This window comes from Brettanomyces nanus, chromosome 2 (assembly GCF_011074865.1).
Source record: "Brettanomyces nanus chromosome 2, complete sequence".
NCBI lineage: Eukaryota > Fungi > Ascomycota > Pichiomycetes > Pichiales > Pichiaceae > Brettanomyces > Brettanomyces nanus.
The window spans coordinates 371982-388038 of NC_052375.1; the positions used below are offsets into that span (position 1 = coordinate 371982).

Genomic DNA, 16057 nt, shown 5'->3' on the forward strand with positions numbered 1-16057 from the left:
GGAAAGAGAGAAATATACAGACAGCAAATCGACGAGAAGAGTTTTAATATGGAACTCGATGTGGGGAGTGAACAAACTACTTTTTCACCAATCATGAAAAAGCAAAAGGTAAGCGCGGGAAGTTGCATAAAAGCGCAGGAAGTTGCATAAATACTCATTAAATTGCATAAACGATTACACAAACGGCTATGCAAACCAATGAATTAGCAGCCCCCTCTGACTCACCTGGTGGCGTTGACGCTGTGGATTCCCGCAGTTTCCGCGCCCCCCCCCCTGGGGATTCTGACGCTGTTCCTTATCAATTATATATATAGCAAATGCCAAATCTTATCTAAGGGCGGTTTGTTTCCGATTGTTGTCTCTTTCTTTATCTTCATTTTTTGTCTTTCACCCTATTCACCCATGAAAGTCGTCATCAGAATAAACAACCAGCATAACTTTCACGTCACCGTTCCAGATAACGCCACAGTGGAAGATCTCAAGATTGCCTCGCTGGTTGCTTTGCCCCCCAAATCAGGCCTCAACAGTCACACCGCCAAGCTTTGGTATTCGGGTAAGAAACTCGAGTTTTCCACTTTACTAAGCAGCTATGGAATCACCGCCGTCTCGGATTCTACTGTTTATCTTACAGATGATTCCCAAGTTGAGAGTAACTGTGCCATCACGGATAACGACGTTGCAGACCTCACTATAGTACAGCAGCACATCAAAAAGACCCGTTCCAAATCTAAGAGCAAAAATAGATGCTCCTTTGGGACTTGCCATGCTTCGGCCTTGAGGCTTACAGGAGAGTGTCAGTTTTGTAAGGGTAAGTTCTGCTCTAAGCATAGGTTGTTGGAGAAGCACAACTGTAAGGGCTTAAAGATATGCAAGAATAAGTGCTTTGAGAGGAATGCCTTGAAGTTGCGTAATGAGCAGACTGTTACATCAAAGGTTTGAATTTACTGTCATAGATAATGCAATTATATAGTAATTAGTACAATCCATTCTTTTCTAGAGCGATCTTTACAGCTTCTTTTACGTTGTCCACTATACCAAAGTTTGGCTGAGGAAGTGCTGGATTCGTCACAAAGTCTCCGTCCTTGTATACTCCCGTTCTTACCAAGATAGTATTCCAACCGTAATCATTTCCTCCAAGAATATCACTCTCCGGATTATCTCCCACCATATACACATGCTTGAAGGGACTCTTGATCGGTGGATCGTTGAGCTCAGGAAGACAAACGTCAGAATCTGTATTTCCACTAAGTAACTTTTCTCTCCAATCAATCAAAATATGATAAGCGTAATCGTAAGAAACTTTATATGGCTTACCCAAAGTAAGAGATTGTAATGGCATTCCATCGTTCATCTTTGAGTACAACGACTCCACGGCCAACTTGACAGCCCCCTGACCTAATCTAGGTAGAGGAAAGTCGTTAGCCCAATAGAAATCATTATTGGAGAAGATGATAGGAATGGAAGGCTTTGATCTATTGGCCAATCGTTTTGTTCCTAACAGTCCGTACTCGGAGTTTAGTAAATCGAGCATAATCTGCAAATCAGAGAACATCTCTCTAGGATCATTGAATATCATAATGGAGTCTATTGGTTCGTTACAATTAGCATTACCCACACTGACCTTCGATTCTTCCGGTGGAAGACCCCACTCTTTAATCTCCCTCTCTGTATAACGGTGATGTGGACAAATACTAGGATTCGACCGAATAATGTCTATAGGTCTAAGTACCTGCTTGAACCCGTAATGCTTGGCAACTTCCCGGGATCTATCTCCCGGTCCTCCTACAACAAGAACTCTGTGATGCTTTGCAATGAGAGTTCGGAGAGGAGTATGCGACTGGATGATTTGGTTGGTGTTTATTGGATGATCCTGCAATTGAAGGAGTTTATTGAGATATGTCACTCTTTCCGATTCTAGAATCCCTCCTCCGTTAGTAAGGAGAACAAAGGGAATCTTATTGACCGATAAGTATGACAATGCCTCTGTTGCTTCTGGAATTGGCTTGGATCCCTTGATGAGCACTCCATCAATATCGAAAGCAAAGCCAATGTCTGATTTCGAGACCGTCGACGAAAATCGAGACAGCACAGCCTGTGAATGACCAGCATAACATCTTGCAATTGCTATTGGTCCATAAATGGTCCTGAAAACCGAGGATCCTAACGAAAACATCCTTGAAGACAAGACTAGTAGGAGGATAACACTGAGAAGATCTCCAGATCTGCCTCATCTCCTCAAGAGTTCGTCGGGTCGATTGGCTCGGAGGGCCCCAGATCAATCATGCGAAGCTTCCAGTAAAATCTATACCCACCCATCCGTACACCAACTTCCCCACTCATCCTGCAGACCTCTGAAAAAGGAAACGATATATAAGAAGAGCTCCACGCGCTCATGAATAGAAAAAGAAGTCATCTTCTGTTCCTTTCGTATACTCCCGTCTCTTTGTCCGAAAATGTTATCCAGTTTGAAGGCAAGAACATCTTCGGTCGCACAGAGAGCCGTTCAGGCTGAAAGAGATGCGTTGACTCGATGTGCCATGAGAAACGAGGCTCTGACAACTTGTGTATTCAAGTACAATCGACCTTTCTCAAGTCTGGCTAGACAACCGATTTCCTCGCCACGGAGTAAGACTAGCCAATCATCGATCTTGAAGACGATTCCTCAGTTGTCTGTTTTACAGTCTCGTATGTTTTCTACATCTCAGCCACGTGCAATTCAGATGAGGATGGATCCAAAACAACAGGAGCAGGAACCTGCCCTCAAAAGGTTTGGTACCGACTTGACAGAGATGGCAAAAGCGGGAAAACTAGATCCTGTCATTGGCAGAGACGATGAAATCAGAAGGACTATTCAGATTTTGTCCAGGAGGACTAAGAATAACCCTGTTCTTATTGGTAATGCGGGTACCGGTAAGACCGCTATCATCGAGGGTCTTGCCCAGCGTATAGTTAAGGGAGAGGTGCCTGAGTCTATGAAGGGGAAGCAAGTTATTGCGTTGGATTTGGGATCGCTTATTTCCGGTGCTAAGTATAGAGGAGAATTCGAAGAGAGATTAAAACAGGTGTTGAAAGAGGTTAACGATACGATTATCTTGTTTATTGATGAGCTACATATCTTGCTTGGTTTGGGTAAAAGCGAAGGCTCTATTGATGCATCGAACCTGTTGAAGCCTGCATTGTCTCGTGGTCAGCTTCAGTGCTGTGGTGCCACTACCATCGACGAGTACAAGAAGTACATTGAGAAGGACACGGCGTTGGCACGTCGTTTCCAGCCTATTCTAGTCAAAGAACCTACCGTTCAGGATACTATCAGTATTTTGAGAGGTTTGAAAGAGAAATATGAGGTTCATCATGGTGTTAGAATCCAAGATAACGCTTTGGTGACTGCAGCAGTTTACTCTAACAGATACATTACCGACAGGTTTTTACCGGATAAGGCAATCGATTTGGTGGATGAAGCCTGCTCTGCGTTGAGACTTCAGCACGAGTCTAAGCCAGATTCTATTCAGGAATTAGATAGGGCAATTATGACCATTCAAATAGAATTGGAATCGCTCAGGAAAGAGACTGATCCTGTCAGCCGTGAGAGACGTCAAAAGTTGGAAGATATGTTGAAGTCCAAGAATGAGCAGCTTGCTAGATTAACCGATATTTGGGAATCACAAAAAAAGGAGCTAGACGAAATCAAGGAGTTAAAGAAGGAGTTGGAAAAGAATAGACACGAGTTGGAGATGAAGCAGAGTGAGGGAAACTTTGCTGAGGCCTCTAAATTACAGTACGCTACAATTCCTGAGATGGAACAGAAGTTGAACAAATTGGTAAAGAAACAGGATGCTGCTGCTAATACAGATGAAGGTGGAGTAGAACCATTACTTCACGAGTCTGTTACTTCTGACGATATTTGTAAAGTGGTGTCGAGAGCTACGGGAATTCCTGTACAGAACATGATGCGCGGAGAAAAGGATAAATTGTTGTACATGGAGGATGCACTTAAGGCCCGTGTCATTGGACAGAATGAAGCCATTTCAGCGATTTCCGATGCTATTCGTATGCAACGTGCAGGACTCACCAGTGAAAGGCGTCCTATTGCCTCGTTCATGTTCTTGGGCCCTACTGGTACCGGTAAAACTGAATTGACCAAGGCGTTGTCTGAGTTTTTGTTTGGCGATGATAACGCTGTGATTAGATTCGATATGTCAGAGTTCCAGGAGAAACATTCGATAATGAGAATGATTGGTGCACCACCATCATATATTGGCTACGAAGAAGGAGGTGAATTAACTGAAAAGGTCAGAAGGAGACCTTATTCTGTAGTGTTGTTCGACGAGTTTGAAAAAGCTCATCCTGACATCTCAAAATTGCTCTTACAGGTGTTGGATGAGGGTAAGTTGACGGATTCTCAAGGTAACCAAGTGGATTTCAGAAACACATTGATAATCATGACATCGAATATCGGTCAAACTATAATGCTTTCGGACCATCCTGATAAACAGCAGATTAACTCGTTGTTGAAACAGACATATGCTCCGGAGTTTATCAATAGAATTGACGATATTGTGATCTTTAACAAGCTTTCAGAAAAGGCATTGAGAAAGATTGTGGATTTGAGAATTAACGAAATTCAGGAGAGATTGAATGACAGAAGAATTGAATTGAACCTTAGCAACAGTGCAAAAGAATGGTTGGCCAGAAATGGATACGAACCTCAGTATGGTGCCAGACCTTTGAACAGATTGATCAAGAGAACAGTGTTGAATCCAATGTCCAAGATGTTGTTGAAAGGAGAGATCAAGAACAACATGATTGTGAATGTGGATGTTAAAAAAGATCAGTTAGCATTTGATACCGTTGTCAAGAAGCATAGGGATGGAGAAAAAGAAAAGGACCAAGAGGATCCAGATAAAAAGCAGCACATTTGAGCAAAAAAAGGTGCGCTTGTTTGTTTGTTTGTTTGTCTGGTTCGACGTTTATACATAGCAGAAATATTTTTGTACATAGGAAAAATAGGATATTATCGGAAATTGGATAATGTACGTAGACTTCTTTCCTTAGAGAACGGATATCAACGGTTTTCCAGGGAAAAATATGCAGAAATACAAAGGCGTAAAAATAATATTCTGAAAATATGCGAGATGCCTTGAAAAGTTTTCGCATTGAAGAGGTAATAAAACCGACCGAGAACCAACAGAAAAAGGCCAAAATTGGCCGGAATTGAAATACACTAAATCTTATAGCCATATATTCATACTGAGAATATAACCATGTAATTTTGCGGCTTTTGGCTCTTTTCATTTGACCACTTTTGGTAAATTGTAGATTGACATTTGTGAAAAAGTCGACCTTTTCAAGTATAATTATTTCTTTTTCTCAAAATTTTTTTTATTTTTTTTATTATTTTTTTATTTTTCAAATTTTTTTCTTGAAATTTTGTTTCTTTTTTTTCAAAATTTTTCAGATTTTTTCTTTTTCCATTGTTTGCAGGCATTAATTAATCAATCTTTAGGTATCTGGTATTAATAAAGATAAAAGGATAGATATATTTTGTGTTGCGTTTTCTTTTACACACAAGACACCAGAGTTTTTTTCTATTCTTTATCAATATCATGACAAAAATTGGGAACAGGAAGAGGAAGGCTTCGGCTTATATCAAGAAAGTCAGATCAGTCAAGGACACTAAAGCTAAGATGATCAAAGCTAAGGTCATCAAAGGCAAGATTGCCAAAGGGAAGGTGGCAAAAGGTAAGGTGGCAAAAAGTAAATTGACCAAAGCTAAGATGTTCAAAGACAAGATGACCAAACGTATCAAGGGCAGAATCAGTGTTCAAGGTTTGAAGAAGATCAGTTCGCCATCTTCACCAGTGTCTGCACCTGACGATGATCTTTTTGATGATACAGGTTCTATGAGTGATATCACTTCGTCGTCTGAGTATGATGATAGCGTCAAGAAGACAAATCTTGGTAAGAAGAGAAAGAGATACTCTAAAAGAGACTTCCGTTCGTGCTTCAACAGTTTTTTCCAACAGCTGAATTGCATTCCACATCCTTCTTCAGTCAAGATTGACATTGATTCGGAGATGAAACTTCAGAGACAGCGCAGATTGATTGAGTTGGATCGTTTGAGAGCAGATTCTGATGATGAAAACGATCTTAGTGACGTTGACAATTGCCTTGATTTGTACGAAAGGACCAATACCGCTTCATCTCAGATGACTTGCAAAGCTTCAACGAGCAAGACATTCGAGAAGATCGAAGAACCTCTCTCTCAGCTAACGACTGGATTAGAGCCTGTCGACAGAATTATTCTTCAAGCCGAAGGCTGTTCTGATGAGGACAGGGATTTATTCAAGATGGCCAGCGAGACGAACACTCTAGCAGGTCATTTGGAGATATCTGATCCTATTGGAAACGATCCCGAGGTGGAAAATATGTCTGCTGTCAAGGATGTCAGTGGATCCTGTGATTTGATTTCCGCCACCTCTTTTTTCAAGTCTTTAACAGACGAGGAAGAAGTTGAACTGCCATTGGAAGAAGCCGGTGAGTCGATTACATGTGATTATGCCAGTCTGACACCTACTTCTGCCTCTTCGCTTAACATCACAGATTTTCTGAATATTGACGTTCCTCCAGAAGATGATTGTACTACCGTCTTTCATCACAACACCATCTTTCCATACCGTTACAACAGTGATAATCTAAATTTGTCACTTGTTGATGATGCAGAAGCTTTAACTTCACAGCCTAAAGGACTTCCAGCTCTCAATAAGAGGGCTTTATTTTATGGCAACTCGCAGGCTATGATGAGCAATGAAAAATCCGTCTCCATTGACGACTTCTTATGCTGAGCACTTTACTTACCGACTTTTCTGAAAGTCTTATGGTTCCCCGCAAACAACCCGCTTATCTTATATACTATCGTTAATATTCGCAGATATTTAAGTATACTTACTAATCCTATAATCTTTTTAAGGCACTAAATCTCTTTTTTAGATCGTCCATATCGTTCAACGGTGTCTGGCTTTTATGATCTTCTTTTGCATTGTCGCTAGAAGCAGGAGCAGCCTCTGTTCCAGCCTCTGTTCCAGTTTCAGTCTTCGCACCAGCATCAGCGGAGGCATCAGTTGAGGCATCAGTGGAGGCTTCTCCTTCACCTTTCTCTACCTCGTATTTTCCCTCACCATACAAATCTATCCTATATGTCTCACAGAACTCCTTTAAATACATCTCTGTCAACTCATCCACGTTCTCTCCCTTACACTTTTTCACAAAGTCATCTTCTGAATCATCTATCAATGCCTGCTCGTAGAATGGCCTGCCAAACTTATTTGCCAACAATGTAGCTAGCTTTCTAAACTCCTTAATGCTAATGTAACTAGAAGCGAAGATCATTTTCTTAGCTAATTTTATCACTGTTTCATCAGCTCCAGCTTCTATCTCGCCTGTCTTACGATCATGCTTGATAGAGAGTAGTCTGTTTAACCTTGAGAGTAACAACTCACAGTCCACCATCAAGATCTCGTAGACATCCGCAGTATTGTCGTCTGTAACAAGCTTGGATATTCTTATCTTGTTCATAGTAAGTTCCCTATCGAATTTGGAACCTTGTTCTGAAGCCAAGTCGTTCAATTCTTTAGATATCGAACTCAGCGAAAGCCTATTGAGCGTTCGCATTTTATCGGCTTTAAACTTGAGTTTCGACACCGTCATTTTGAGTGCAGTTTTGAATACAGTCTGGTCGTTAGTACATCTTGCAATATACACAATACTCTAACACTTACCTCTTCAGAAATAGCCATTTTGGTGGATAATGATTACAGCGATACACAAGTCTAAGTTAACGATATGGACAAAAATCTTATTTAAAGCCACCGCGCGAGGTTCTACCGGGTCACTTGAAAATAACCCCCCTATGATACATCAACATGGTGAACAATGCCAATACAAACTCGTATCCCATCAACACAGCAATTCCTGACCACTCGTTGGAATCCAAAGTGTCGAAATTCATGTTGACGAGTCCTGTTGCCACGTTGGCCAATAAGAAAAGGGTAAGACTATTATTGTTGACCGCAGTCAGAGAAATAGGAACCGTCTCCGAAGCCTCAAGGACATGCAAATCAGTAGAATGCTCGGTTTTGGAATCCTCTTTGGATGTAGAGTATTGAACCTTAACTTCTCCCCAAATAAAGTTTTCAATTAATTTGTAGCACAATAGGAAAGTACTGTTGTAGGCAGACACCCAAATAACATACAGGAAGTTCGTCATTCTACGAGAAACTTCATATGTATAGCACCTATCACCAATATAAAAGAGGACATGGAAAAGAACGGTCATTAGGGAGAGTCCTTGAAGAGGTGTAAGTGTCCAACAGCTTTTTTGCTGCTTCTGTTGATTGATAAAATCTTCTCTGGAGTTGGTCATCTTAATCAAGTTGTTAGGCGCTGGAACTACCGGTAAAATGATGGAACCAAGAGCCAAGCCATTTAAACAGAGACAAAAATAACCTATCAACGAGAATATACCTTCTCTGTTATCAGAAAAAAAGTTCACTCTTGGTGCTGTGACTATGAACTCCATCAATCCACCCTGATTAAGAGCAAACTCATACGAAAGTCCAATAATTAAGCTTAGAATTAACGGGGAAACCTTAAAGACAATCGGTGCAGTCAAATTAGTCAAGAATGGAAGAAACCCTAACGTAAAGAAGAAGTTCCAGTTCTTTCCATATTCGGTAACATGCTCCTGATAATTCAAGTACTTGACACAGGCTAATCGTATAAGACCCATAGCTAGAATAGGCAGTGAACCTTTAATGGCCTTGAACATGTTTCTAATGTAAGAATATTTGCCCAAGAAATGCTGTCTGAGAAAAGATCTGGCAGTAATCACACCCATCGAATAAGCAAACGAACCAACGCCGAGATCCATTAAACTTGTACCCCAAGTTTCAACCTTTGCGAATCTTCTAGGGAAAAGAGGGAAGTCAACAGCCAATATACAAATGCACGTAAGAATCATCATCTGGGACCTATAAATGGTTATATAGGACTTGAATGGAAGGAATTGTTTCGGTGTCAGAGTCTCAAAATTCACCTTGATTGTTCTTCTCTGTGATCTCTTCTTATCTTTAGTACCTAAAATGATGAATAAGACCGGAAGTCCTATAAGAAACATCATCAATGAAATATTGTTACTGTAAGCAGTCACTGCCAACAAAAGATTGTTCCAATTGAGACAGAAATCGACCAATTGACCTAATAGGTCCTTCGGATCATCGAAGAGCTTTGTTCTCTTCTTGAGGATGCACCATATTAGATACGAACACGCGGAAATTGAAGTCACCGTGTAAATGTCTAAGGTGGAACCACCTGTGAGGTCTGTAACAAAGGCTTCCTTACGATCCTTGAGCGACATGATTATCGGGTTGTTGAGAAGAAGAGAAGATGGTTCCGACCTGATAGAACCCGCATTTATGTACACGTCAGAAGTTCAACATCGACTGGTCGATCGTCCATGAAAGATTCACTGAGGATGTAGATGGCTTTTCGCTGGGTCAAGGAGGAGGTCAGGGGAATATGCATTTCCATGTTTGTACGGATGCAAGATAATTCATTGCAATAATACCCATAAATACTGAGTAAACTTCCGTATGTCTTCGTATTTCTGCTTAGGCCTGCATCTGGCCCATGTCTATCACTCCCTTACTAATTTCCTCTTTCGGACATCTTCTGTCGCGCACATCTTAGAGCCTCAGACGACGAGAGAATGACTTTACTTCTGATTAGTTTCCAGTTTTCTCTTCTCTTCCCTTCAGATACGCTGCTCTTGCTATGAGCTGGAAATAGGTTGAATTGATCCAATTGCTTTAAAATATCTTGTTTATGGGAACCGTTGAAGAATATTACCAAGAACAACTTGACGAGTTCGAGGCCCTAAAGGCCATCTATCCAGATCTCTTGGTTGACAAGACTCCGACATCGTCGGCTTGGAACCAGAAGCTTCATCCAAAATTTGAGATCACTCTTTCTTCGGATAAATGTAAAGATCCTGTTTTATCCGTAACAGTTGCCGTTGAATTCACAGCCACTTATCCGCAGTCTGTACCCATAGTCAAATTTGAGAAACCTAAGAATATCATGGCTTCGCAGATGGATTGTATTCGTAGGCAGTGCGAACGGATTCTAAAGGACGAAAAGGGACAACCTGTGATATATTCAATCACTTCTACCATTCAGGAATACTTGGACGAGATTCAGCAGAGCGCACGTACTGAATCTCTTGAAGAAGAACGACTGAAAAGGTTAGAGAGCGAGAAGATGAAACTTGAATTGAAGCAGAAACGTGAAGAACAGGAGATTGAACAGGAGAGAGAAAAGGAACAAGAGATGCTTGATGAGATGGTTCAGCGAGAAATGAGACGAAGGGATGACAATGACCGGAACGAGATGTCGTACGAACCGATGAAGGAGGCTAACAGCATGTATGGAACCATCAATATCAACGATGAGACACTGATTCCTACAATGGATGAGCTGCAAAATGGTGGCTCCTACTTTGTTTTTGACAAATCAATTACCGTTGAAATCCAACACTTGCAGTTTAGTTTTCGAACAGTGACGGGATTTGTTCCTGTTCAACCGTCTGGATTACTCAAACAGATATCCAAGCAATTTTTGGTTAAGCCCTACGTTAAGAAAGGTTCCCAGGCCGAAAATGTGTTAAAGAATTTGGCCTCAAACACAGGAATCTTAAAAAGAAGATATGGAAGAAACATCAGTGGCATTGAAGACGATCTGCAGTGTGTTATTACCGTGATCGAATTGACTAATCCCTACTGGAATACTACTCAAGGTAAGAAGACTATGCTAACGTTAGAAAAGGAATTGCAGGCTGTATTGGAGTTAAAGCATGACAACGTGGATCGAGTTTTGGCCTTCAATATAGAGAAGCTAGAGGTAACTTCCAAGGGAGACATCTCTTTGGAGAACTCTGCAGCTAGAAAAACCTCTAAAAAGGTGACAGCTGAGAATGAAAAACTAACTATTTGGAAGATAAGAATACTCTCTGGTTATTGCGAATCATTAGGAGAGTTGTTGTCAACAATATCATTTTTGAACTTGAATTCTGCACGTGAATGGACCATTCAAATGCTCGAAAGTCTCGAGTATTTGCACAAGAATGGCCTTATTCATAGATGCGTTACGCTTGACTCTATATTGATAACGCAACCAAAGGCACTAGGATCTACTTCTGTCAAACTAAGCAGCACATGCTATGGATATACCTTATTGAGCATGCTGTATTTACATCCTAATCTCGATTCTGATGGCGATGAGGATCTGTTGCCCTTTGAGAATGGTGGCTGGACCGCTCCAGAACGGATTAATTCGAACGGTAATGGTATATTTCTTAAACCACAGAGAAAGACAGATGTTTGGGACATTGGCGTGGTATTTGTTCAGACTATTTTGGGTACAGATATCATTTATCAGTTTGAAAACCCCTCAGATTTCCTAAATAACTGCACAAATCTTGATGAGAGCCTTCGAAGTTTCTTAGAAAGTATCTTTGAGGTGAAGACTCGAAAAAGACCTGATCCTTTGGAACTACTTCCTTCGAAGTTTCTTCGCTTAAACTTGAACGTTTCTCCTCTAGCAGAATTGACAGCAAGAGATGCTCAGAGTTCGTCCAACCTTGATTCTTCTGTTATCAAAAATAGGCCTATTTCCGGATTTACTGACATCTCTACGGAGCCTGTGTTAATGATACCTCAAAGGTCTTCGATTGCTGGGCACCGTGCCAAGAGAGATTCGTTTGGTATGTCGATGCTTGCACCTGAACAAAGGACATATTCCAGATATGCACAGGATTTTGAAGAGGTCGGTATTTTAGGCAAGGGTGGATTTGGAGAAGTTGTTAAAGTACGTAACAAGTTAGATGGAAGGTTCTATGCGATTAAGAAAATTCGTCACACCGAGGACAAACTTGCCAAAATCATGAATGAGGTTATGCTGTTAGCCAGACTTAACCACCAATATGTCGTGAGATACTATGCTGCTTGGTTAGAAGACGACTATGCTTATAAATTAGCAGGCGGTTCCGCTATAGAGAGTGATAGCGAAAGTAACAGTAAGGAAGAATCTTCTGATGATTCAGAAGAAGTCGAAAACGAGAGAACCCTCAGTGAGCCTCGAACTAACAGTCAGAGTTTCACTGATTTTATATCTGGATCAACAAATCCAGAGCTGGAGTTTGATTTCTCAGATACGAGCGGCGAAGAAGAGGAGGATATTGACGGCAATGACGGTGAAGCAGGTGGCAATGATGCACAGAAACCAGCTGAAGCGAAAAATGCCGATTCACCCGCTGCCAACGATGACGCTGAGGACTCTGCATTCACCTTTGGAACTCCCAGTGAAAAAGGACTTAATGAAACACTAGTGAGAACGGCATCTAAGCAGTCACGATCGAAGAAAAAAAGTGTTCTTTTCATTCAGATGGAGTACTGTGAAAATCGTACTCTTTTCGACTTGATCCGGCAGGGATTGCCAAACGATTCGGACAACTACTGGAGAATATTGAGACAAATTCTTGAGGCCTTGAGCCATATTCATGCTCAGGGAATTATCCACCGAGATTTGAAGCCCATGAACATTTTCATTGATAGAAATAATGACGTGAAAGTGGGAGACTTTGGATTGGCCAAGAACGTTCATAGCAGTTCTTCAGCCACAAAACTCGTCGATGTTGAACGGTCAAATGAGGATTTGACTTCGGATATTGGTACTACTTTATACATCGCTACCGAAGTTCTTGACGGTAACGGTGATTATAACGAAAAGGTCGACCTGTATTCTCTTGGAATCATCTTTTTTGAGATGATTTATTCTCTAGGTACTTCCATGGAAAGATATACGGCCATTCGTAATCTTCGGACATTGGAAATTGTACTTCCATCAGATTTTGAAGCCAATAAGTTGGCCACAGAGAAAACTATTATTAAGATGTTACTCAACCATGATCCAGCGAAGCGTCCCTCTGCTAACGAGTTACTGCAGAGCGGTCTCGTTCGTGTACAACAACAGGATACATTGATGAAAGAAGCCTTGGACGCTTTGGTTGATCCTTCATCTTCCTGGCATCACCAGGCCAGAAATATCCTTTTTTCTCAGCCTTATAGTTTTGCACGTGATCTATTGTTTGGCGATTACTCTGACAAGAAGCAGTTTGAAGTGTCCGACTTTTTACTTCACACTACAATTGAGAACGAGGTCGCAAAAGTGTTTCAGGAGCATGGGGCCTTGAAATTTTATGATAACAACTCCCTTATGTTCCCGAGAACTCCATTGTATGACGAGAACTATCAAGTTTATGAGGTTTTAGATAGAGCTGGTAGTGTGTTACAGCTTCCTTATGATTTAACACTTCCATTGGCACGTCTTCTTGGAAGAAGAAAGCTTTCTGTTCATAAGATCTATCGAATAGAATATGTGTATCGATCAATGGAAAACGATGAAGGCTCTGGGCCTATCAAATTCCGTGAGGCTGATTTTGATATAATCACCGAACCTGCAGATGTTCCGGAATACTTACCGTTCTCCGATGCTGAATGTATAAAGGTGATCAGTGAAATTGTGGAGATATTTCCTTTTATTAGAGCATCCAATGTGAAGATCATTCTCAATCATTGCAATTTACTGGAGACAACTCTAGAGCATTGTGGTATTGAAAGGGCCCAGAGGTTAATGGTTTCTCGAATTCTCGCAGAAGTTGGTTATAGTAAGACAATGAAGGAGGCCAAGGCCATTCTTAAGCAGGAGTTGAATCTTCCATCTACTATTCTTAACGAACTTGTTCAATTTGAGTTCTCTGCACCTATTGAAGTCTGCAAAGCAAAGATGCACAAAATCATGCTTGACAGTCCCCTATTGGCCAAGGTCGATGCTTCATTGAGCTATCTTTCACGTGTGGTGAGATATCTTCGATTATTCAAAGTGAATCTTACCGTTGAAGTCTGTCCCTTCAGCGGTTATAATGCATCGTTTTATCGTGGTGGTATCATGTTCACAGCGATTTATGAAGATAAGAGGCGTTCAATCATCTGTGCGGGTGGTAGATATAGCTTTTTGATTGGCTCGTTGGCTAGGAACAAGGCTCCAGGATCGTTGCCGAATGCTGTAGGACTTAGATTAGCCTGGGATTTCCTTTACAATTCCATGAAGAGATATATTGATATGCTGAAGCGACGCAAGAGCAGCAGGAAGAAGAAGGAGCAAACAGAACAGCTGAAATTGACGTGGAATCCTAGCAAGTGCGATGTTTTGATTGGATTCTTTTCTGTTGGAATTCTTAAAGAAGCAGTTCCCTTCTTACTCAACTACTTGTGGTCTTCTGGAATCAGTGCTGATATAACCAAGAGCTGTTTGACGACAGAGGAGATGGCAAATCAGGTTATCAAGGATAATGTCAAGTTCTTACTAATAATCAAGGCACAGACCAGTTTGCAAGCGTTGCTCCGCCAAAACAAATCGTCATCTAATTACAAATTACTGCGATTAAAAAACTTAGAAACGAAAACTGATTATGAGGTTGATCTCAATGATTTGGTATCGACGATTAAGGAAGAATTGACTCAAGAGAAGCCTAAAGAAGCAGATGAACTTGAAGATTCACTGGTTGAAGAATCGGACCACAAGACAGAATCAGATGAGGTGAGGAATCCCAACCAAAAAGTGGTGGTGGTCGCCAATCATGCTACGAATGCGAATAAGAAGAATAATCGAAAGGAAAAATGGGCGATGGTTGACGATGCATTGAAGGCTACAGATTCTCTTATTAGCACTTTGGGAGGTGCACCGGTTTTTACTATTGAGGCAAGAGAAGAAGTGCTAGATATGATCTCTATTACATCCCTTGATCAGCCAGAAGAATGGAAGAGAAGGGTTGGGGGAGTGTCTAGCGCTACGCCGAGATCGTTTGTCGGTAACATATACAGCTCCCTAGCAAAAGAGGCAGCAAAGGGAACTAAATGGGCTGTTGTTTATGGAGGTCCCAAGTCTGAGAAGATGTGTGTAGTGGATTTACAGAGATAGGTTGGTACATCCTAACACCAAAGTAAATAAGTAATTTCGTATATGATGTCACCTGCTCTTCAATCACTTTGTATTAACCTACTTCATCTACAAAACACTATGTCGTTCCAAGACTTTGGCTCTGTGGTACCACTCGAATCAAACCCTGAAATCTTCACTGAGTTTGGTCGAAAATTGGGACTTTCTCCTCTACTAAACTTCTTTGATATATACTCTATCACAGATCCGGACCTACTAGCATTTATTCCTCGGCCTTTAAATAGTATCATACTTTTATTCCCTATAACGGAGCAATACGAAAAGTTTAAAAAGGAAGAAGAAGAAGAAGAAGAAAAAGCAGCTCAACCACATCAGGACAACTTTGAGAGCGTCATTTGGTTCAAACAACTCCTTAAGAATGCTTGTGGATTATATGGGTTACTCCATGCCATCTGTAATTTACCTACTGGTCTTATAGTAGACCAATCACAGATGTGCAAGTTCGTTGAAAACATCAAAGCCCTTCCTGAGGTGAGCAATTCCAATCACTTTTATGAAAAGACAAAGTTGATCTCGGACTTATTCCTTTCTACATACAATGATTTTAGCCAACAGGGACAAACTGAAGCTCCAAGTGCGGAAGATGACGTTGATTTGCATTTCATATGCTTTGCAAAGGGGAAAAATGGGCATTTTTTTGAATTGGATGGTAGAAGAGATGGACCTCTGGATTTGGGAGAACCTATTGATTCACACCAAGACGTTCTAGCTTCTCAAGCGATTCTCAGCAGAATTAAAAAATACATGAGCCTTGCCGATGATAAGAACGGTATGAATTTTGCTATGATGGGACTTGGTCCTGTAATGGAGTAATTATAGTTGACCCTTGATATCTATGACTCTGAACAGAGAGTTCTTTAGAGAGTCTACAGATGGTCGTGCACTGGGGCAATCGAGATACTCTTCGTTTTGTACGAAGCAAGCAATT

At 41.1% G+C, this 16057-nt stretch overlaps 8 protein-coding genes across 8 annotated transcripts; 5 read left to right on the forward strand and 3 right to left on the reverse strand.

Annotated features, from left to right (window-relative positions):
* Window positions 1-402: 402 nt before the first annotated feature.
* FOA43_002152 (uncharacterized protein) lies at window positions 403-939 on the forward strand (the record flags this gene model as incomplete). Its single annotated transcript, XM_038922453.1, has 1 exon — window positions 403-939. The coding sequence occupies one exon, from the start codon at window positions 403-405 to the stop codon at window positions 937-939; it is 537 nt and encodes a 178-aa protein (XP_038778381.1).
* A 34-nt stretch (window positions 940-973) lies between these two features.
* FOA43_002153 (uncharacterized protein) lies at window positions 974-2173 on the reverse strand (the record flags this gene model as incomplete). The annotated part of the gene is made up of 1 exon (XM_038922454.1): window positions 974-2173. One exon carries the CDS (start codon window positions 2171-2173, stop codon window positions 974-976), a length of 1200 nt encoding a protein of 399 aa, XP_038778382.1.
* A 280-nt stretch (window positions 2174-2453) lies between these two features.
* Window positions 2454-4919, forward strand: HSP78 (chaperone ATPase hsp78; the record flags this gene model as incomplete). Its single annotated transcript, XM_038922455.1, has 1 exon — window positions 2454-4919. The coding sequence occupies one exon, from the start codon at window positions 2454-2456 to the stop codon at window positions 4917-4919; it is 2466 nt and encodes an 821-aa protein (XP_038778383.1).
* A 684-nt stretch (window positions 4920-5603) lies between these two features.
* Window positions 5604-6842, forward strand: FOA43_002155 (uncharacterized protein; the record flags this gene model as incomplete). Its single annotated transcript, XM_038922456.1, has 1 exon — window positions 5604-6842. The coding sequence occupies one exon, from the start codon at window positions 5604-5606 to the stop codon at window positions 6840-6842; it is 1239 nt and encodes a 412-aa protein (XP_038778384.1).
* Window positions 6843-6951: 109 nt separating this feature from the next.
* FOA43_002156 (uncharacterized protein) lies at window positions 6952-7793 on the reverse strand (the record flags this gene model as incomplete). Its single annotated transcript, XM_038922457.1, has 2 exons — window positions 6952-7728; window positions 7776-7793. 2 exons carry the CDS (start codon window positions 7791-7793, stop codon window positions 6952-6954), a joined length of 795 nt encoding a protein of 264 aa, XP_038778385.1.
* A 92-nt stretch (window positions 7794-7885) lies between these two features.
* Window positions 7886-9412, reverse strand: FOA43_002157 (uncharacterized protein; the record flags this gene model as incomplete). The annotated part of the gene is made up of 1 exon (XM_038922458.1): window positions 7886-9412. One exon carries the CDS (start codon window positions 9410-9412, stop codon window positions 7886-7888), a length of 1527 nt encoding a protein of 508 aa, XP_038778386.1.
* A 467-nt stretch (window positions 9413-9879) lies between these two features.
* FOA43_002158 (uncharacterized protein) lies at window positions 9880-15090 on the forward strand (the record flags this gene model as incomplete). Its single annotated transcript, XM_038922459.1, has 1 exon — window positions 9880-15090. One exon carries the CDS (start codon window positions 9880-9882, stop codon window positions 15088-15090), a length of 5211 nt encoding a protein of 1736 aa, XP_038778387.1.
* Window positions 15091-15189: 99 nt separating this feature from the next.
* Window positions 15190-15942, forward strand: FOA43_002159 (uncharacterized protein; the record flags this gene model as incomplete). The annotated part of the gene is made up of 1 exon (XM_038922460.1): window positions 15190-15942. One exon carries the CDS (start codon window positions 15190-15192, stop codon window positions 15940-15942), a length of 753 nt encoding a protein of 250 aa, XP_038778388.1.
* Between the last annotated feature and the right edge of the window lie 115 nt (window positions 15943-16057).